This window comes from Pyxicephalus adspersus, chromosome 6, assembly GCF_032062135.1.
Source record: "Pyxicephalus adspersus chromosome 6, UCB_Pads_2.0, whole genome shotgun sequence".
In the NCBI taxonomy this organism is placed as follows: Eukaryota; Metazoa; Chordata; class Amphibia; order Anura; family Pyxicephalidae; genus Pyxicephalus; species Pyxicephalus adspersus.
This window is the reverse complement of record NC_092863.1, coordinates 10,426,227-10,448,411: the sequence shown is the minus strand read 5'-3', so window position 1 is coordinate 10,448,411 and position 22,185 is coordinate 10,426,227. Positions and strand designations below refer to the sequence as shown.

Sequence of the window (22,185 nt, the reverse complement as noted above, 5' to 3'; positions counted from 1 at the left end):
CTAATCTGGACTGTCCTCCAAGTAATTGTAGGGATGCCCTCCCTGCATTTTGTCCGGACACCATTGTAAAAAAGACAAAAGCAGCGAACAGTACAGTGCTGCTCTTCAGAAGTTTATTGGTGACTACAGAGGGAAGTTTAGTACAGTTGCTGAACACAAGTTTGCTTGTCACATGTTGTTGTGCAGTATACATGGATGCAGTTATATAAAGAATCTTCCCCCTCCATTGAAAAGAATATGGAGCAGAATGCATTTCTCAATGGTGTCCGTTATATGTTATCCGGTGATACCTCCAGTTCTCCTGTCTTCCTGTAAAATACAAAGCATAGAAGCGGACCTGTGCTGGTGTGGTCAGTTTTCATGCCTGATATTCCTGATCAGGATTGCATGCCGGTGCTCTTCAGCTATGTACACAAGGTATATGATTGTGGCCTAAGATGAACGATGTGGATTGATAGGCAAAAATCTAGCATGTGTACAGTGAGAGTCATGTCATTTAACAATACGCCATGGCTACTCGTCAATCAACCAAGTGGCAACAACTGCTGTCTGTGAAGGAAGCAGCAAGGTGCCTCTTGCATGTCCTCCCCTCTCCATAGAACTGAACAGCAATGTGTATATGGCACTGATTAGTTCCGGAGTCACTGGAAATGACCACAGAAGATCATTTCCAGCAGCAGAAATTTGACATCTGTACACAGCTTTAGCCCACCTTTGGTGAAAAAGGATCAGAAAGGCGGCTGTTAGGTGACCATGGACCATTGTTAGAGTTTTATAAAGTGTATTGCATGAGTATACTATGATTTTATTTGGGTACCTTCAGAAATACTTTAATAGAAAACCAATGTACAACTTTCATTCTCATATAAGCCAGCTAGTACACACCATCACGCCCTGGTGGCTTCATAGTGGCAAATGGTGAAACAAAAACAACTCTGACCAAATCACCAATGCATGTTTAGAAATGCAGCCCCAGTCATGCAAGGAAGTTCACCATGCTGCTGTTGCAGATATTAGTTTTTAACCTCTTTCCAAGCTAAACAAATTACCTTTTGTGACAGTCAAATTTGGCCTTATCAGTCCATAGCACATGCTGCAGTTTTCATGTATAAGCGAGCTGCTTGTTTTGTTTCTGCATCGGAGGTAGGGATTTTAGTCCTAGTCCTTGAGAGACCGTATGTCCTCCACAAAACCTACATAATACCATTTACTTCTGTGTCTCACACACAGTTAACGGTTTTCTCTTAGGAGGCAATTTTCTGTCCCACCAACTCTTCAGAGATATCCATTCTATTTTAAATGTCCCTGCTGGCAATGTATGGGGACAGATACTTTTTTGCTTAAAAGAGTTATTGCAGATCAGTGTACGACCTGGAAATGTTTTTAAGCTGGGTGGGAAGAAGCTGGAGGGGGGTGGTAGCGCCTGTATTGTGACCTAACTCTTCAGTAACCACCCAAAAACAACCGACTGTTTACTAAAAAGTTCAGAGTGGTGCGCCCAGTTAAAAGGTGCTGTGGAGAACAATGCAGATGATGATGTTCTTGGTAAATTTTTCACACTTGCTATGGTTTTTCTCTAAGTAACATTGATTGACTTGGTGGTACCACATTTAAAGGAGGCCTTTTGTTAAAGAAATACAAGCTTTGCCTTTGTTGGCTTGTGCAGGCTCCAGGGCCGTCATCTTGAACCTGGCTCTAACTATTTGTCCTGGCTTTACCCAGGACAAGCATGCAGCCAGTGAAGACCCCTCAGGATGTTCATTTGTACTTTGCATCAACAGAGCTTTTGAGTTGCTAACAACACCTAACAGGCTTGGCCCATAGTCTTTTCTATCATTTGAATCCTTTTGTAGTTTAGAAAATAAATATAGGTAATCCATGAGCTTCCAATGACCTCCAAGAAGAGGTTCAGTTGATTCGGTATATATGGCAAGGCCGCAGTGGAACCAGGAAACCCTTTAATACAAGCATACCATAAAGTAAAAGTGTCATCCTCTGTAAAATGCGAGTGCAATGTAAAAATAGTTTCCATTCAGCTGCTAGTGTGCCCTATGATTGTTAACATTTTACAAGCACACCTAGAACTTACTGACAATCAAATATTATATTAAATTGTAACCTATTTAATGTACAGCGCTGCGTAATATGTTGGCGCTATATAAATCCTGTTTAATAATAATAATAACTTGTTGTCCATTCTCTTTTTTCCAGGAGTTCTATGAACATACAAAAGCGCTCTGGCAAGATGAAGGTGTGAAGGCCTGCTACGAGAGATCGAACGAGTACCAGCTCATTGACTGCGCGCAGTAGTAAGTGTCCCTCCTGCTCACATTACGCTTGGTTGGACTATGAGTAGCTGTGTTCCTTTTTCCTGTCCACATCTCATATGCATTGATGGGTTTATGGGCCAGCACTTTTTGGTCACTGCTGCCATGGCCCTTGAGTTCAGTGCCAGTGGTGTGTACAATAACTCAGCAATTGTTACTGTAAATTATGAAAAGAATTATAAGTATAATAAAAAGGTCTTATTCTTCCCGAACCCATGAAGTTACCTATTTTTGTACGATGCCCTGCGTATACTTATCAGACCAGATTTACCTTTCTGGGGAACTTTGTAGTTCATCAGTTTATACTTTGCAATCCTGCTTTGCTCATACATCTCTTGGAGTATAATGCTTGTTGTGTAAAGAATCGTGGTCACTGTGCCCATTTAGGATCAAGTGGCCATGTTTGGGCAAAGGGGCTCCCCATCCCACAGATATTGTCCATGCCATTATGTCCTATCTCAGAGACCATTAGCAGTGTGTCCAGGTGTGGGGATGATATTGGAGATTTTATGTAATAGAAAAGTGCTGCATTCTGAATATCATTGGAGTGAGGGTTGCTAGTTTACAAATACAAGTTACCCAAAATAGGCACGATGTATTTCTTAATTTTACTTTTGTCTGTGTTGTGTACGATATTTAACTTGTAAACTGATTCACTGTTAGCCAAAAATCTTCTAACCATTATCTCCAAACAGAATCAAGTCTATTCTTCAGGAGCTCGCCAAGCTCTGATGAAGCAGGCACTATGAAAGCCGTGAAGCGTGTTGATTTAAATTTAATTTTGAATAGTTATTTGGAATAATTTCCTGTTAGTCTGTGAAATAGTGGTGCATTTTTTAGCATTTCTCTACAAATACCCAGAATGCTGTCCTTCTTCACACCCAGTAATTTGTTCATTACTAGACTGGACCCGTGTGAGTCCTTCTCTGTAATCCAATATCAGTAGCTACAAGGAATGGTTGTGTTTTTTGTTTTGTTGATATTTTTATGGGCACGGTAAGAACTTGTCTGGTTGGTTTTACCCTTTTCCTGCTTTTTGTCCTGGTGGGCCCAACACACAGTAATAGAATTGAAAAGTACAAAAAAATCCTCTGTCCACCACAATTCCCTCAAATATAAAGGGTTCACTAGACCTTTGGCTGGCCATAGGTAATCATAAGACATTGTTACCAGACCTGAATGATATTGACCCGTTCTCTTGTATGTGCCTGGCTGACTGATTTCAGAAGAAATGTTTGCATGTGCGGTCTGACAATTATTAAATTTGTATTGGCATCGTCATGCACAGGATATTATGTGCTACCAGTCTTCTCTGTAACATTTTATTCTTTAAGAAAAGCCTGTACCATCTGACATAGTTTTGTTTCTTCATACGTACCCCATAGTCTTGCTTTGGCATTTTAAGAATTAGCTTCTTGTTTAAAGCAATGTATGTTTTGTATTACAGACCGCTAGCATTTGCAGTGTGTCATTTAAAAAAGTTGTTTTGTTTTTTGCTGAGAACTTTTTGAAAACTCCTCAAAGTGTTACTTTTAATTCTGGTCTGTATGCATTGCAAGTAAGGCTAACAAGTGGTTCTTTCAGTGTATGGCAGCATAAATGAAGAAGGGGGCTGTGGTAGGAGGTAACACAAGTAAAAGAGACAATAGGACATATTGTTTCCTGGGTCCTTGTGTCTCGGCAATTGCTGCCGCACAACCTCCGCACGAATAGCTGACATATTCCGGGAGTCTCACTTGTGACGGCAGCCATATCTTGTCCTCCTATCAAAAACCATTCTTCAACATTGCTGTGCACTCCGAGCACGTTAAGGTTCAGCCTATGTTTAGTCAGCTGCAAATGGATAAAAAGTGTGTGCATTTCAGATGATTTCATGAAAGAAGAACTTTTCTACATTCTATTTGTATTGATCCCAATGTGATAGTCCTGGTTATTAAACCATCAGAGGATTTTTGTTTTTTCATAATGTGTTTGCATTGACCATTTGATGGCGAGGAAAGGCACAAATCTTGCTTGATCCTTAACTTGATTATGTTAAAGGTAATGAGTGAGTGTTTTCTAAGCCACAAGGTTACCAGGTGAGCCAGACAGCTAACATTGTTAGGCATTTGTAAACCTTCTAACCAAATTTTTGCTATCACAGTGACCTCACTTGCTGCATGCTTCTAAGTCATGGTTGCCGTTTATAAAGGTCAGAGAACTATCAGAAACAGTTCTGCAATCTCAGCTCACCGATTTTCTCTTGATAATTTTTGTTTTAAAAGCCGCAAGGTACAGGTGACAGAGTCCAGGTGTCTGGTTTAGGTCTTTCCAAGTTTGGACAGAACTACACCCACAATACTTACCTTTCCTGGTTCCCTGGCAGAGCGCCGCCATCTTTTTCTTTACTTCCTGTAGACGATATTGGACAATTTTGATTGGTTGGGCCGGGATGACGTAATTTGCAACCGGTAGGGAGTCCGTTCATTCCTGGTATCTGCAAGGGAAGCCGGATTGTTGGGTATCCCTGAAAAACAAAGCTGATGCTGTGCAACCTCTGCTTTATACCAGATACCCGGAGTGATCGGGCAAACGAGGTATTATTGGGACATTGCCTGTTTCTTACAATAATGACCTGCCCGATCCATGCAAGGCTCTCCGCAGCCCCTTTTAGCTGGGTGCATCACCCGGCATTTTTCAGGAACCACTCTGCTGTATTTATTGTGACCCAACAGTAACCACGCACAGGGGCTGCCATCCAGCTCTAAAATATTACTGGCTTCAACACTCTTGTGTATTCCTGGGCAAAAAAAAAAAGCATCTCAGCAATTTACCAATTTACCAGTGTTTTATTTCTTCAAAAAGTGTGGAGGTACTGAAAGTGTGCAATATAAAGCTGTAATCTCCTATACAAAGCCATCAGTGCACCGCCCCCTGCCTGAGTATAAGATACATGGGGCACATGTATGAGTAGTACAGGCTGCTGTAATTCAGTGTCTGCTCTTAGTATTGGGGTGTCCATGCTATTGGGCCCCTGAACACTTCCTCCTGATAACGGGGCCCCTGCAGCTGGACATCTTTATGAAGGGCCAGATGGAATCCTGTGTGTACAGCACAGAGAATTCCCTGACACCTGAAAGATTCACCCCTATTACTCATTTTCAAGCTTATCGCTTATTAAACATTTACATAGGCCTGACTTGCACGGCGTGACTAAGTTATTAGAAAGGCGTTGTTTGTTGTTCATAGCAACCAGATTTTAGCTGTTGGCTTACAGGAAAGTGAAAGCAACTCCAGATATGTTTTTGGGCCCATTTGCAATATATTCTCTAGGGCAAAGCGTGCAATAATGCAAGTAGCGACCATTATCTAATGTGGTGCCATTTATTGTTTAAGGCACTCTCTCTCTATTCTTCTGGAGCAAATTGTGCTTTAATTCTCTGATACATTGCACTCCAAAAAATTCATGCAGGCCTGATTTTTAAACTCCTGTGAAGTGTCAGGCAACCCATGTGTATGCATGACAATTTGCTAAAGCAGCTTCACGAAAAAATTAATTAAATAAAAAAATCAAAGTTTTTTTTGTTTTGCAATACTTTTAATAGAGGGTTCTAATGGGGGAACTTATTACAGTGATTGCAAGTCGTGTGTCCTTGGTGAATTTTGTACATCCCCGCGTAATAAGGTATTGGTAATTTTACTGTTTTTGTTATGTGTTGGCAATATTGCTGGCATCTTTGCACTTTCACTCTAGGAGAGGAACATACTGTAGAATGAGGTTGGGAATTAAGTGTATTTAATAATATTGTGTTGTTTTTGTTGTTGTTTGGTGGTGCTTGAATTAGGTACTTGGTTAGTAAAATATTTCCCGTTTGTGTTGCTTTTGTTTTTACATTTGAGTGAACTCCTCCATGCAAACGGTTCTATTCTATGTGGAACTGAATTAAAAATGTATAAAATTTTGAGCAGGTGGGATATTTATTGTGGAAGGGACAGCTTGGTGTACAGTCCTGGCATACACGGGTGTTGTGGTATTGGATGATCATGCTCAGGAGTTGCTATTCAGGATGGCTGAAGACTCAAACCTGGAAGAGGAGCAGGTGAAGTGATCGGTGCCAGTGATGGAGCCAGGAGAGGTAAGTTTAGTTCTGTTTTAAGCGGAATGTTAAGAGCAAGCTCACCTAACATATACCTTGCTCACCCACACTTCCGCTTCACTATGAGCAGGACATTAGTCCAAGAAAACAAAGTATATCAATCTATTTTCTCTGCAATTAATTCCTTTGCAAACCCAGATGTTACCTTATAAGAATGGCAGAGCTATCATTGCTGTGCTATGCATAGCTATCTGAGGAAGCCAGCAGCCTCACCAACTACAGGAGTGCCAGCTATCAGACTTGGTCAGCATGCACCTGGAAAAATAGCAGCAATGGCTGTACAAGTTAGTAAGACAGCCAAGGAAGTAGCATTTTCCCAGGCAGAAGTTAAAAACAACCTTCATAATTGACTTTTTTTTTTTTTAAAGTGACACTTTATTTTGCTTTTATCTCTTATTTATGTGAAATTGCAATGTTTGTTGCACTGCTGTATTCATCGCATCATCCAAAATATCTTCTATATATGTGGGCACTGCACAGGAAGCCAGCTGTGTGTTGCACAATTGCTGAATATATCCCTTTTATTTTCAGCAAGTTCTCCTCACCTACTTATGAGTTGTTTATATGTAAAACTTTCTAACATGTCTTTTTTTTTTTTTTTAGGGCAGATCTTGCAGCATATAGTTATATATAGTTACAAGTCTTGGAGCCTGAACAGCCCCTGTGGGGGTGATGTGGAGGCTGCAGGACAAGGAGAGCCTCTGAAGCAGTGCAGAGTATTCCTAGATTGTATGAGACTAATACTGGCTTCCCATCCAGGGCCAGCAGCGGCCCCTCCTTCCAAACTGCTTGTGTAAACTGGGAGCAGCACAGCTATTTTTAGCCTGGCTGCAGCAGAAGAAGGGGGGGGGGGGGGGGGGTAAGGAGGGACTTGCTCATGGAGGAGGGAGCATGAAAGGGTGGATCCAGGGCTTGCTGCACATGATGAGGTTCTGCTTTTCATGCTGAAGGGAAATGACTTTCATGTCATTAGATGTCTTGTACTGCAGGATCCCAAGTCAGGGAAGACTTCTTGTGGACCTGGTCCTTGTGTGCGGAAAGCAGTCACTATTCCAGAAGAAGCCATTGCTTTCTGCTGAAAGAGTCGTCCCCCTAGCAGCTTAAGGGCCACTTTAGAACTTGTAGTTCCTTTACAGCTAAAGGGCCACTTTGTGTCCTCTCTGTCATTTGTTGAATATTGCACATTTGTCTTATTCCCAAAAAAATTTCTAAAGTGGGTTTCAACTTACACTTTCTGGGCTCTCTTCTAAATCATCCCTAAGTGGTATAAAAAAAAAATAGGACAGTATGTGATGTCACATAGATTCCTATAGAATACATTGGAGAGGAAGCTTTAGTCCTTTGCAAAGCATTTTCTTGCAAGATGTCAGCTGCTCTGCGCTCCACTGGAACCTTCCCATAAGAAAAACATCCTCTCCCCCCTGGGCTCTACAGGGTCACTATATTTCTTTGGAAAGAGGGTTGGGGGCCTGGAGACCATCATTTGAATAACAGGTCCAATTTAAGAAATAACGAATAAAGCACAGTGGCCTTTCCGGGACTTTATTTTCTAGCTTTTGGTACAACTGTAAAATGATCACCACCCCTCTCCACACTTTTTGGAATTACCCTCAGCAATAATAAATGTTGTCCTGTAAACCAATAAAGATTAGGACAAAGAAAAAACGGCACAGTCATTTTCATATATTTTTACATGCACCATAATCAGTGGGGTTGCACCAGATCATGCGCATCTCAATACGGGAATTGCTGCAGAAAATGGGTAAACGTTACCATGACTTTATGTAAAGGAGATCTACTGGTGCCCTCCCGGGAGGCAATTGGAAGGCTGCTGTGTCTAAAGATATAAGGATCAGACAATGTGCCATTTCTGGGGGTAAATGGTCTACTTTAAGGAACCTGATGATCATCGACACACAATTAACTGCCCTCTGGTGCCTATTTTCCACTTCTTGGGTCCAGGGGAGGCTGTATGTTTTTGCAAAAAAAAAAAAAAAAAGTAAGCTGAGCTTAAAGGAGAACTAAACCCTGGGTATCGCCACCTGTCTCTGTTATGTCGCAGGTGCCGCCATATTCTTCCTTTTTTTCTTCTGCATCCAAATCTTCAGCCATCTTGATTGGCTTGGCTAGGACAGAGTAACTCCTGATCTCTTAGAGTGTAAGCTCTTTTGGCCAGGGTCTTCTCCTTTTCCTGTGTTATTGTTTGTCATATGCCACATAATATTTTGGTGCTTACAGTATAATAATTTATATACAGTATAATAATAATCAGTCCTGGCTCCCACAGGGAAATTGGCTATATAAATAGAGATTTCACCGCTCCTGTTTCTTTTATTGATAATATCCGAACAAGCCTTAACTTCATTGAGGATCTAACTGTTTTCTGAAGAGTTTATGAGGACAGTGACATAAACATGCGAGCTGATTTCAGCCATGGAATGGTGCAAGTGCACTAAACAGACCTTGGCCTTATCTTTGAAGAACAGCAGCAATAGGCTTGGAAGTCGGAGGTTTCTGGTCACATATTCACCGTAGACATCAGTTGGACAAATGTATTTATTTATTTATTTATTATAAATGATGCAAGTACTCAAATTTGACCTGGTATCACCACCAATGGTGGTCTAGCGTAAGTTTTTACAGCAAAGCTAAAGCATGTAAAACAGGAGAGGCATAGGGAGCAAGTCAGGTTAGCTTACAGTGCTAGCAGCATGGAAGGATAGACCCTATTAGTACGCTGCTTTACATTTCACTGTCCAGTCAAAAGATTGGGTGGGGAAGGAGCAGTCTGTTTCCATAGGGACAAATTTATACCATTGCATTGCTGTAAAGCACATTATGTACATTGGTACACTTGGGCTGCAATGCAGTGCAATGGCACCAAACACACCTCCAGGATGCAAAGTCACAATGCATGGTAATGCTCTGCAATGGGCAACCAAATTATGCAGCAGGTAGTGATATGAAAATTCTTTTCTATATAGGGCCATCACATTCATGGATTTACAAAGTCACCTCATGGACTGTCCTTCATAGTAGGATTTTTTTTTTCTTGTGCATTTGAACTTATTTCCCTGGTATAGATAGGCCCTCAATGTATGAGCTTGTGAAGGGTGTGCGGTTCTAAAATAACTGGAATAAAATGTAGGGAAAGGGGGAACTAAACCCACAAGTACACATCTATTCCCGTTCCAGCACAGTCAGCCACCATCTTTCCTTCGGACATCTTGATTGGCCATGCAGGAGTTCATTCATTCCCAGCATGAGCAAGAGAAGCCGGGATAGCCGGGTTTCCCTGACAACCAATGCTGAGAGCATGCGCAGCTCAGCAAAGGTTACCGGTCATGGTATAAGGACTAATGCCTGTCCCTTTCTGCAATAACCATCGCCCTAAATCACCAAAGATCAAAGTTGCACTTTAAATCCACTTTACAATCGGCAAAGAAATTCTATTTTCCTTTAACCCCCCATAATCGGCCACAAATGCATTCTCATATCATTGCATATGTGTAGTAAAATCTTTAATTGCTATAAATATGAACCAGTACTTGGAAAGCACCAACATATCTCCTCTCCTATTGTGTGTTACTTCCCCCACCTCCTAGATTGTAAGCTCTCCAGGGCAGGGTCCTCTCCTCCTCCTGTATCACTGTCTGTATCTGTCATCTGCAACCCCTATTTAATGTACAGCGCTGCGTAATATGTTGGTGCTATATAAATCCTGTTTTAATAATAATTATGCAGCGCTGTACAATAGGGCTTGTATAAAAACATTCTGATCAGATCAAACACAGAAATCTGAAGGTATCTTTCACAGATATGAATACCTTCCACATATGCAGGGCTGCTGCTATTCATTCATATATTCCATGATAAGTTTCAAAGTTTGGCTTCTTCTCCAAACTTTGTAAGAAGTGTTGCAGACTCTGACAATACTTTTTGCAGGGTCCTGCTGGAGCTGTACTTGTTAATGACTGATTGGGAGGAGGCTGCTCAAATTTACACAAGTATAAAGAGTGTATTGTGGGGTTTTCTTTTGGGGGGGGTGAGCCTTTAAATGATGTATCTTTGTTCTGCCGCCTGGCCCAGCTCCAGAGATCTCTCACAAGGTTTCATGCTGATGGGCTATTTATAGCAATGTGGCCCCATTGTCATGGCAACAGAGCTGGAGGCCAGGGCGCGGGCAGCTATTTCTGGGCCGTTTGTAATGTAACACTGGGAAAGTTAGATTATCCTCCCAAACTAGTCCAACTTCACATAACCCATCGGCGCTTTCCTCCACTGTGACCGGTGCTCCTATTATTCCGCTAACCGGTGCGGGTGTTGGGTCTGTGCCGGAGATAAGGGTCTCCCGGAGAGCCCCTCTAGGTGCTCCATTGCTTTGTACTGAGGGCCCCCAGTCCAGCTTTGCCCTTCTGCCCCATTGTGGGAGGAATGTGCTTTACAACTGGGCCACGTCAATTCTAAAAGTTTCTATTTTTCCTGGTGTGTTGTGTTGGGTTGCCTTCCATAAAGATTTTGCATCGCAAATAATTTAATTTCTTACATGAAATATTTTATATTGCCAAGCCAAAATTAAACTGAGCTTGTATTGCTAAGTAGCCTGCGCCATATCCTACCTTTATGAAGCACCCTGAAAAACTTTCGGAATGGCCCCCATGGCTTTTCCTTATTAGGACCTAATATAGGCAGAATTACAAAGAATGCGTGTGGCATTATAGCCCATTGGGCATTGGTGGCACAGTGGTTAGCACTCTGTCCTTTGCAGCACTGGGTTTGCAGGTTCTCCTCGGGTTTGCGTGGGTTTTCCTCCGGGTACTCCAGTGTCCTCACACATTTCAAAAACTTGAACTTAAAGCGCACCTAAACTCAGAATTTTAACTATACATAAAAGGGTAGACAACCCTTTAACCTCCCTAGTGGTCTAATTACGTCCAAATTTCCATGCAAAAGCAGTACAATTTTTTGCATGTAAATTTATTTTTCATTGTAGGCTGTAATTCTTAGGCATAACTCACTGATATTTATTAAATTTAAAAATAAACTTTACATAACAAAACACAAAAATGCTAAAAAATATTTAAACATGTAATGTAACTGTATAGTAGCATATATAATATTTCTTTGTATTGAATTCAATACAGCTATTTTGTATTGAATCCAATACAAAATTATTTGAATTTCCCACCGATCCTCCCGCCCGCAACGACGGCGCATGTACCGATGTCACCGGGAAACCCCGTGGATCTTTTCCCTGCACTTCGTGGCTGGATGTCGGAGCAAGAGGACGTGTCTCCAGGAACTGGGGGGACCAGCAGGATGCCGGGGGACAGCGACAAAACAAGGTAAGTGGGGTTTTTTTTTTAATTTAGTTAAAAGCAACCTCGAATGTGACTCGGGATCACCGCTTTTTGCACAGAAAATCCTCTCCGCGTCACACTCGGGATTACTGCTAGGGGGCTTAAGAAAAAAAGCCTGCAGCACCGCCCCCTAATTCTCGATCGCCTAGGCTCTTGGGTGCTCCTTCTGCGTATACCTGAGCATTTCGGGCATAAGCAGAAGGTGCCTTATCGTGAAAAGGAAAACAGATTGCAGATCTCACTCATGCATAGGGAAGAAGAACCCAGAAAAAGAGGCAAAGATGGCGGCGCTCGCAGCGCCAGCCCGGAGTCGGATGCCGGGGCTTCACGGGACCTGATGGAAGAGACCTCCGGATGCTTCAGACTGCCCTGTGTGATTGACGATAAGTGTATTTTTTGAGTTTTAGGGGATTTTGAGTTTAGTTCCTTTTAAAGTTAATTAGCTTCCCCCATAATTGCCCTTAGACTGTAATAATGACATATGACTATGATAGGGACATTGGATTGTGCGCTCCTTTAAGGGACAGCTAGTGACATGACTATGGACTTCCTACAGCGCTGCGTAATATGTCGGCGTTATTTAAATATTGTATAATAATAAATAAGGTTGGACTCCCTAAAATTTTGCAGTCTTTACACAGAACTGTAGTAATCTAAATTGTAAGCTCCTCAGGGCAGGGTCCTCTCCTCCTGTGTCACTCTCTATCTGTCTGTCATTTGCAACCCCTATTTAATGTACAGTGCTGCATAATATGGCAGCGTTATATAAACACTGTATAAAAATCTGCTGCCCGTGTTGCTGGTTTGTAAAGTAGGTTTTTCTTTCTTCGGTGAGCATGTGTTTGTAGTTGTTTTTGCTGTATTTGGTTTATAATACTTTGATGTTCATTTGTTGGCTTGGTTCAGTAAAGCTGCATTCATGTGCTATGGTACCCCCAGTTTGCAGAATTTAGGGATTCAAGGGACCTGAATGCAGTCATTAATGTTTTCTCCGACTTGGAACTTTGAGTTGGTAGGAATGTGGAATGATTACCTTGACCGCTGATTTTGAAGATTTGTTACAATGAAAGAAATCTCTGAAAGCTGAAAAACTTCAGCGTCTTGCATCTCCAAAACCAATATTGGTACTTTGTCAGGCTGGGTACACGTGCAATCATTCTCATCCCATAATCGGCTCAGGGCTGATATTGGACGAGAATCTGGCGTGTGTACAGTGCTCGTCATCCCAACAACCATCCTGGCAGATCCAGGGTTTTTTTAAAACAAAGTGTCAGTACTGTAAAAATATTGAACAGTTTCTTGCATAAACACCGGATGTAGCTATTGCTGGTAGTGCCCTAAATCCCAGGCTGCCATTCTTTTAGTTTCTGTAGGCAACCCTTTCTTACTTTTCTTGCATTCTTTAGCTACAAAAATTTGTCTAAATTGATTTAAAATGTAATATAATGTATGAAGTGAAATAAATGTTACTGTTTATTGGTTTGTATTGGCTGTTCATTAGGAACTGACTGACTACAACTTATATAACTTTGTTGACTGCTGAAGGTGAAGCATTAAGCTTACAGATTTTTTTTCTCTGCCCAGTTTTCTAGATAAAATCGACATTGTGCAACAGAACGATTACACACCCTCTGACCAGGTGAGTGCAACCCTGTACACCGCAGGTAATCTGCTTGTATGTAAACATGCCTCCCAAAGACTTTCCATTCAGAAATGGATTCATCTGTTTTGGATGGAATGATATGAGCTTATTTCCCTTACCAACATATATATAATATATATTATTAATATTAATAATAATATTAATGGAAACTTACCCAATTTTTACTCCAGTGGCAATTTGTTTTAATTAATCCCTCCCTACTACACACAATCTACAATAAAGCACTCTGATATGTCCAACTCATATGATCGCTTTCATCTTCATAGAATCTGTCAATAAAGTCGTAGTAGACCCTTATTTTATTTTGGCATATAGAAACCAACATTGGACTGACACATCAGTAAATAAATGGCCAACATTTGCATTTTTTGGAACTCCTATGTGATGGTTGTAGAGAGGGCATTCAAGAAAACCTGTTGTCTTTGCCCTGCATGGGAAAAGGCATTTCATTAAAATATACTTTTGCTTGGCTTCTTCTTTTTATGTTCTTAGTTGTTTACTTGCATTGCTTTTGTATCTAATATCATATTATGGACTGGCTTTCTAGAAACAGGTACTAATATTTTTTTTTCTTTTCCTTGAAGGATTTGCTACGATGCAGGGTCCTGACATCAGGAATATTCGAAACAAAGTTTCAGGTCGACAAAGTGAACTTTCAGTAAGTACCATGTGATGTATATACTTGATTCTGTCTAATAGGAAATGATGAGGGAAGAACAGTAGTTCTTTCTGTTAGCAGCCTTCAAAAAATAACTTTTATTATATACATACTTTTTTAGTATGGCAAAATGTTGTACTGAACATAGCTCCATGGCTTTGTAATGCCATATAGAGAATGGTACTGGTTTTCCCTGATCGGTGCCTGTTCAAGCATGGGGGTTCTTATGAATACACAGACTTCAGGGTCTGCTGATCCTCAATCTCTGTGTATTACGGTCCTATCACCTGCTTTGCTTATATAAATGTACCTTACCCATCCCGAAACCCTTCTTATCGTCTCCTACCCTAGAGAAAAACTGCAACTGTATATCAGGTTATAATTTTCAACTGCTTTTTCAATTTGGATATCCAAGAAGTAAACAATATAAACGTTTAGTTAGTTCAAAGGAGCCCTTGAATTATATATAAAAGAACTAAAGTGAAATCAAAATTTGAATTTCTTCTTGAATGGCTTTTTATTCTTATTTATTTTTATTTTTTTGCAGCATGTTTGATGTCGGCGGTCAGCGTGATGAGCGCAGAAAATGGATCCAATGCTTTAATGGCAAGTTACCCTTTATCAATACTTCTATTTAAAAAAAACAAAACAGGGGTTTGGTGTCCGAGATCTGTCAAGTCAACATCTTTTCCGAATGGTTGTGGGAAAATCAATTAAGAAGGGTTAGTCACAGCATGTTTGTGGATTTCTGTCCATAGTCTTGCATTAGCGTATTAAGAGCAGTCAAGCTAAGGCTCTTTGCACCATTTTAATAAAGCACAAATTACAGTTATTGGTGAAGGTCACACAATAGGGATTTACTTTAATTTTATTTTTATACATGTATAGTGAGTGTTAGTTGCCTTGTGTTTTATTTCTGCTGAGGTACATTTTCTCATGTCTATGATCTTCTGCCTCTCCTCTGCATTCTGGGTGTTTACCAAGGTGTTGGAGGAATTGGTCAGGCAATGTTGCTTTGACTGTAAAGATCGGGTGGACCCTGACTCTCCAGAAATGACTGCTGAAACCTTTTTATATTTGTTGGTCAAATCCTGAACACCTCTTGGTCCATAGCCCTAAGTGGAATTCAGAAGTTGCTTCTGCATTAGCTTCTTGGGGTGCTTTGCAATCAGCCCTCCAAATAGGCAAATTGGATTAACACCATGGACAAGGCTATTGCTTGATCAAGAATCAAGCTGTAATGTCTTGAAAACCATTTGTTCCCGTCTTCTGGAATATTCATGCAAGTCTGTTGGATTTGGGAAATGTTCTGGGTACCCTGTTGGTGACTTAGTTGTTCAGGAAATCTTCCTTGCTAACATTCTGGAACTTCAGATGATTTGGTTGTACCTTCAGCCTGGCACCAGATTGGAGGGCCACCCAATTAGGATTTCATCAGAGAATGCCACAACAGTGGCTTTTACCAGTTAATCCAAAGCACAGGTGTCAAAATCTTGCCAGCAACGTCCCTTTTTTTTGGCTCCCAAAGGAGTCCTAAATATGAATTGCAGCTGTCCCGCCATTGCATTAAAGTAGCGCCGCTACTACATTTCCGGGCATCACTCGCGTCTATAGAACAGCGGCCTCTCTGCCTGTGCATGCAGTTGGACTGTTTTATAGACGCGGGGAATTGTAGTAGCGTTGTTATTTCAGTTTCAAGTTTGGCTCGCGACTTTGTCTAAGTTTTTAAATTTGGCCCACTGTGTATTTTGAGTTTGACACCCCTGAACTAAAGGAAATGGAAGCATCCCTGTGACAAGAAAGATAGACGAGATTCTTTCCTGGGTAGAACAGCAGAGTAAATGTTCCACTCTATCTGCCATGTACGTTTCAGTAGACCGCTCACAGGCAATCATTTTACTCTTTTAAGGGGCCATTGGCCACTCACTCTTTTGTTGGCACAGGTGGTCTCTTCCAAACTACCCACCCCTGTTTGTTCCCCAATGACTGGTGGCATCTGAATCTGGTTCCCCCTGAACTTAGTTTGAGTTTAAACATTGGCTTCCTATCTCTACTAAGAAGTAGCAATCACCTCTGTTAGGAGATTGTTGAACTGTCAGCCTTATGAAATCCAAGAAAAGGATTTCACCTTGAGTACAAATTGGAATATAGTGCTCAAGTAGCAAAGTCAAAACAAAAGGGTTGACAAGCAGATTAGGGAATCTATTATAAAATGCGTTATCTTGGGCATCTATATAAGATATTTGATTCAAACATTTTAAAACGGACTGCAATTTTTTAATCTATTTTAACATTAATGGTAAATTACCTTCACGTTTTTTTCCCCCCAGATGTGACGGCAATTATATTTGTGGTAGCCAGCAGCAGTTATAATATGGTGATCCGAGAGGACAATCAGACCAACAGACTTCAGGAAGCGCTAAACCTATTCAAAAGCATCTGGAACAATAGGTATATTTCATTTGTTTTTTAATATACTTTCCAGGAGGATTAAATCCTGCCATGAACCCCTTTGCTTGACCCTACTTTGCCAGCAATTTCTAGCTCACAAAATGACCGTAAGGAATTGCTGTGCGGCAGGCTGGAATGAGGTGACTTCCATGTACATGCATGATCGCAACTTTTTATTGCACTCACCTGTCCTCGTAGCAACTTCTGCACATGTATATGGAAGTTCATTTTTTCCTGGCGGGTAAGTATGTTTTATTGCAGAAAGGACATGTGTGAACTTTAAGTCCAGTTTAAGTAATGACAGAATTATTGGTTAATAAACAGACAAATGGAGGAACTTTTTAAAACCTATTTTGGTCTATTGGAGGGAGAGGGGGTGTGCAGAATCCTAGCAGTACCTTCTCAAAGGACCTGTGGTAAATATCCAGGTAAAGTGAACCGCTGGTTTGCTTGAAGACAAAAAGCGTTTAGCAAAACTTTGTTGCCTTAATATTACTTATTGTGTCTTCTTTCTGTCAGGTGGCTACGGACGATTTCAGTCATTCTGTTCTTGAATAAACAAGATCTACTTGCCGAAAAGGTTTTGGCTGGGAAATCAAAAATCGAGGACTACTTTCCAGAGTTTGCTCGTTACACCACCCCAGATGATGGTACGTGATAGTTTATCTGTGCTGTTGCTAAATTATAAAATAGTTTTAGCATAATGTGCAGGTTATGTTTGCCAAACAGCTTTTGTCTTTTGTTTTTTTTTCTATAATTGCTAGACAATAGGCTTGTGTTAACAGGGTTTTGTTTGCGTCAGAACTGCTACTCTTACAATACAAGTAAATGGTATTGCAAATGTCAGTGAGCTTTAAGGCCACATACACACGTCAGATGATTCTTGTCGGATAAACACCTCAGGGCTAATATCGGACGAGAATTTTGCGTGTGTACAGTGCTCGTCGTCCTGGTGGATCCACAGATGAGGAACGATCATAATAAAAGTGAAAGGAGGAGAGCGCAGTGGGGTGCCAATACTTCGTTCTCCACCTTCCCTCTCCATAGAGCAGAATGGTGCAGTATGTACAACGCTCGTTCATGCATCGTGCAGTCTTTTGTCGTTGGAAAAAATTTGGAAAGATCACACTGGGGCTGAGCACTTGCCATTTGCACCCGCACATTCCCATTGGACATGGGTAGGCAGGAGGGAGTTGACAAGCTCTGACCCTGCTAGGAGTTGCCAAAGTTCAAAGTTTTTCTTGACCAGAACTTTGGCATTTGGGAAGGCATAAAAGTTGCTTAAGATGCCTGATATTCAAGCTAATATTTTTTTTCTTCTGTTTCTAGCAACTCCAGAGCCTGGGGAAGACCCCAGAGTCACAAGGGCCAAGTACTTTATTAGAGATGAGTTTCTTGTAAGTATTATTCTGTTTTGGTACTGTAGATGTAAATACTGCTGGGTGCTATGATTTTAAACCACATGACTAAAAAAGCAGTTATAGGAAAATAAAATGAGCTGAAGATCCAGAGACTCGTGCTGCTAAAATACTTTGCAAATGATGACCTGTAAAAAGTTTTTTAAAGCCAGTACACTGCTCTCTTTATTTTATGATTGGAGGAGGTCTTATACCACATTAGGAGTTCGTAAAGCAAGTTTTGGAGAAGGTGGGGCCAAACTTGACCTTGTAGGCTTAACTTTATAGGGCAGGTCAAGATTTGCATGATATTTCAGATGATTGTCATATTTTTTTCCACATTTTTCCCGTTAAATAAATCTTTAAATTGTGGATAAATGTGCCTTCTTTTATCCTGATAATATATATTGATATCTGTACATCAACATACAATTCATACTAGTCATTGAGCACGTCTTTTTCTCCCCCTGCAGAGAATCAGTACAGCAAGCGGAGATGGCCGGCACTACTGTTACCCTCACTTCACATGTGCGGTGGACACGGAAAATATTCGAAGGGTTTTTAATGATTGTCGGGACATTATCCAAAGGATGCACCTCCGTCAATACGAACTGTTGTGATGGAGAGATATTCTCTTATATATTTTTTTTTTCCTTTTTTTTTTTTTTTTCCTGGACTCTTAATTCAATTAAAAAGAAATGAAACTGCAAAAATCCCACAGAAAAAAAAAAAAAAAAAAAATGATAGATAAAAGTTTATAGCAGTTACCAAACATTCATATTAATATATTTTTTTTTTCCTTTTTTTTTTTTTTTTCCTGGACTTTTTTTTTTTTTTTTTTAGCCACACTCCATAGCTTAATTTTTCCACAAGCAACAAATACCAACGAAATTTCTTGAGTGAAATACATAAGCTGATATTGATAATGTGTTTTGTTTTGTTGCCGTAAGTGTCCCATTGAATCATCAAATGAGTTACTTACCTGGTAAATGGGCAGAAGTTAGGCCAGTGACCCAAAGGATTGAAGTCCAGAAAGAACAGAACATCCTGGCAACATTAGTATCCTAAGTGCGTCTTATATGACCAGTTACTTTTTATAATCTCTCTCACCTGCAAGCTGTTTCTTTTTTTCTTTTATTTGTTTCTTGCTCAATGTAGCTGTCACAACCTGTTTTACTATCTCAGGGATTTCCTCTTTTTGAGGCGAGAAATTAGTCTTGGGAAGTTTCCATTTTATTTTGTGGCCCATAGAGCCCTCCTATAGCTTGGAAAAGCCTTGTATTGTTTTTTTTCTGCAACAAGCATGTTCAATTGGAAAGTTCTGTTATCTTCATGCAATATAGGTGGATCTCGTTGCTAAGGATCAGAAAAGAAAAGGTTTGGATAAGGTTATCCTGAATTCTAGGGTCACTAAAACAGACAGAAATGGTATTTCTTGGTGGGCACTGATGGTTTCAGACAACTAGCAGCTTCTTATGATGTCAGAAGAAGAGAATCAATCTCCAGAGGTCTCTATGCTGCCTTCCTATGGGTGATTTGATCTGTTGAATGTTCCTTGTGAAGGTGTCCCTATAGGATTATATGCAGTGCTCAACTCAATTTTTTTTTAAACTGGTTGGGAAGAAATTGTAGGCAGGCGATAGCCCCTGTATTGTAAGCCAACTCATCAGTAAACACCCAAAAACAGCCAGGTGGTTGCTGAAACGTGCCGGGTGGTGCGCCCGGCTAAAAGGGGCTGGGGAGAACACTGATATGGATCTGCTGCACCAATCTGGTGTACAGGCCAATATTGGAAGATCTCTATTTTGGTACAAATTAATTGAATCTAAAGAGTGATGTGCCACTGACATAAGTGAAGCAAGTTAGGTGATAAACAAAAATCATTCTCCTTTCAAACCCTTAAGGTGGCACTGTGAAATCCTTTTGTTTTTTTGTTTTTTCTAGCACAAAACAGTAATATTAGGCGAATCAATATATTCCACCATGCTCAGCAGTATCTTCCATTTTATTTTAATTATATTTTTATTTTATTCCTTTACATATATGGCTTTCTGAAGGATGTGGATTGTTACATTCAACAACTGCCTGTAATTAGACCCCCAGCTCTTTGCAGATTTGTGACAGGGGCAGGGAATCAATTATAGGATGAGAATACTGACATGGATGCAGGGAAGATAAATTAAGATTTCTCTCATTGTATGAGCATATGGTCTAACTAAGGTGAACTAACTTGAACAGCAACTGTCTTCTGACTGTAGAATAGACAATTTGTTTGGAAATGGTCTCATTGTCCTTTGATGGGCAGCAACATTTGCTTTTTTAGGATCATTGCTGGTCTAGGCCATTCAGGTGTGTGCCAAGGAGAAAAGACATCAGCAAACTGCAAAACCTTCAGCTTTTATAGAGGTGGTCATTGCTGCTGATGGTCAATGAATCAAGTTAATTTGAGTAATACTTGTCCTAATTCCTATGGAACTTAATATTTCATACACTGCTTCTGCATTTTGCTTTTTTGGTAAAAGTGACTCCATGTAACGTCATATGTTGCTGTTTTCTGAGGTTCCAATTATCTAAATTTAAGACTTTCCAAGGACTTTATATGCACAACAATTAAAAGAAGGTGTACTCAAATTATATTTTGGTTATTAGCAAGGCTTTCTTGTTTTTTAGATGATCTGGCCTCTTCTATGTTTTAAATGCCAGTTGTGAAATCTCCCTGCTGTGCACTTTGGGTGTCCTTGTCCCCGTTTGTGTGTTCTATTCCCCCTTATAGACTACAATAAAAATCTGTCAGGAGGGTGAGAGCCTCCTATATTGGGCACAGTACAATTCCAGAGGCAGGGTCTATTAGCATCTCTGACAACCTAAAGTACAGATAATCTGGCTTCTCCGCTCTCATTTCAACTTCTCCAAGACCTTCAAGTCTAAGGCCTAAACCCAATGTGCAGTTAAAGAGAAACTATACTAAAAAAAAAAAAACACACCTTCAATCCCGCAGGGCAGACCGATCACTCCGGGGGTGTCCGACATTCATCCCCAAGCCGGCGCTCCGGGCTCCGCCATCTTCGTCGTCTTTTCCTGGTTCTTCATCCTACGTCACCTGAGATGGGGTGATGTAGGATGAAAAAATCCGTGAGATCGGCAAATTTTTCTCTAAGCAAAAAGGCTCCTTCTGCACATGCCCGAGCATCTCTGACGTAGGTATCCCGGGAGGCTTTGCACTCCCATTAATTCTCGACCGCCCAGGCAGCTGAGAATTAGGGGGCGGTGATGCACCCTTTTTTTTTTTTTTTCTTTTAAAAGGTGTTCAATATAAAAAAAAAAAATGGGTTCCCATGCCTTTTATGTAAAGTGAAAATTCTGAGTATAGGTACGCTTTAAGTGAATGTAAACCTCGGCAATGAACTTCTATTTGCTTAATTTTGTTCTGTTAAATGTACACAGTGTTTTTAATATGTGGATATATTGGAAGTGCAAACAGTACCTGTTGATCATGAGCTGTCCGAGTTTTTTGGACTACAGAACATATCAGAAAGAGGCAGCTCAGTAGTTTAACAAATAACACCTGGCATGGCTGACATTTGTAGCTGAGTGCAAGTATTTTTCTATATTATACTACACTAGTATAGTGTTAGGGATAAATTACTATCTAGTAGGGGGAAAAGAGGTTAATAATTTGTAGATACATATCTTTATCCTTCATTTTGGTTTGTCTGCTTCTCTCTTGTATATAAATGTGAAACAATAACTCTTCGTTGAATCTGCACCTACTGAAGGTAACGTTGCCAGTATTCCCCTCCAGTTTCACCCAATTTCCCCCCATGAAGTGATGCAATCTTCAAACCTCTTTGATACTTTACTGTGTGCTGGAACACTTTGTGGCAATCACTGTGTCACCCTGTGTATACTTGCCTGTATGTAGGCCCTGTATGCTTCCGGTTTATGCCAGGCAATGGGCTATAGTTTGAGGGCTACTGCTGTATAAGGTACAAGTTCCAAACCCACCACCATTACCATTGTAACCACCATGTAACCTTTTCCCTTTGAAGTCTCAATATACATTTTGATTCTGCTAGCAAAGATCCCCATATGCAATTTTCTATAAAGCTGGGACAATATTGTTGCACTTGTTGCCCTGCAGTGATGGGTCAACTGGTCCTACCTATTCCTGCCAACGACTAATTGCACTAGTG

General features: G+C 40.6%; 1 protein-coding gene across 1 annotated transcript in view; it reads left to right on the top strand.

Annotated features, from left to right (window-relative positions):
• The window catches only part of GNAS (GNAS complex locus), a 78,312-nt gene extending 59,616 nt beyond the window's left edge, over positions 1-18,696 (top strand). Inside the window, exons 5-12 of the mRNA XM_072414501.1 lie at positions 2,212-2,309; positions 13,408-13,462; positions 14,071-14,144; positions 14,692-14,750; positions 16,475-16,595; positions 17,115-17,245; positions 17,925-17,992; positions 18,466-18,696. Coding sequence (XP_072270602.1) covers positions 2,212-2,309; positions 13,408-13,462; positions 14,071-14,144; positions 14,692-14,750; positions 16,475-16,595; positions 17,115-17,245; positions 17,925-17,992; positions 18,466-18,612 — 753 coding nt within the window. The 3' untranslated portion in view covers positions 18,613-18,696. The remainder of the gene's footprint in view (positions 1-2,211; positions 2,310-13,407; positions 13,463-14,070; positions 14,145-14,691; positions 14,751-16,474; positions 16,596-17,114; positions 17,246-17,924; positions 17,993-18,465) is intronic.
• Positions 18,697-22,185: the final 3,489 nt, after the last annotated feature.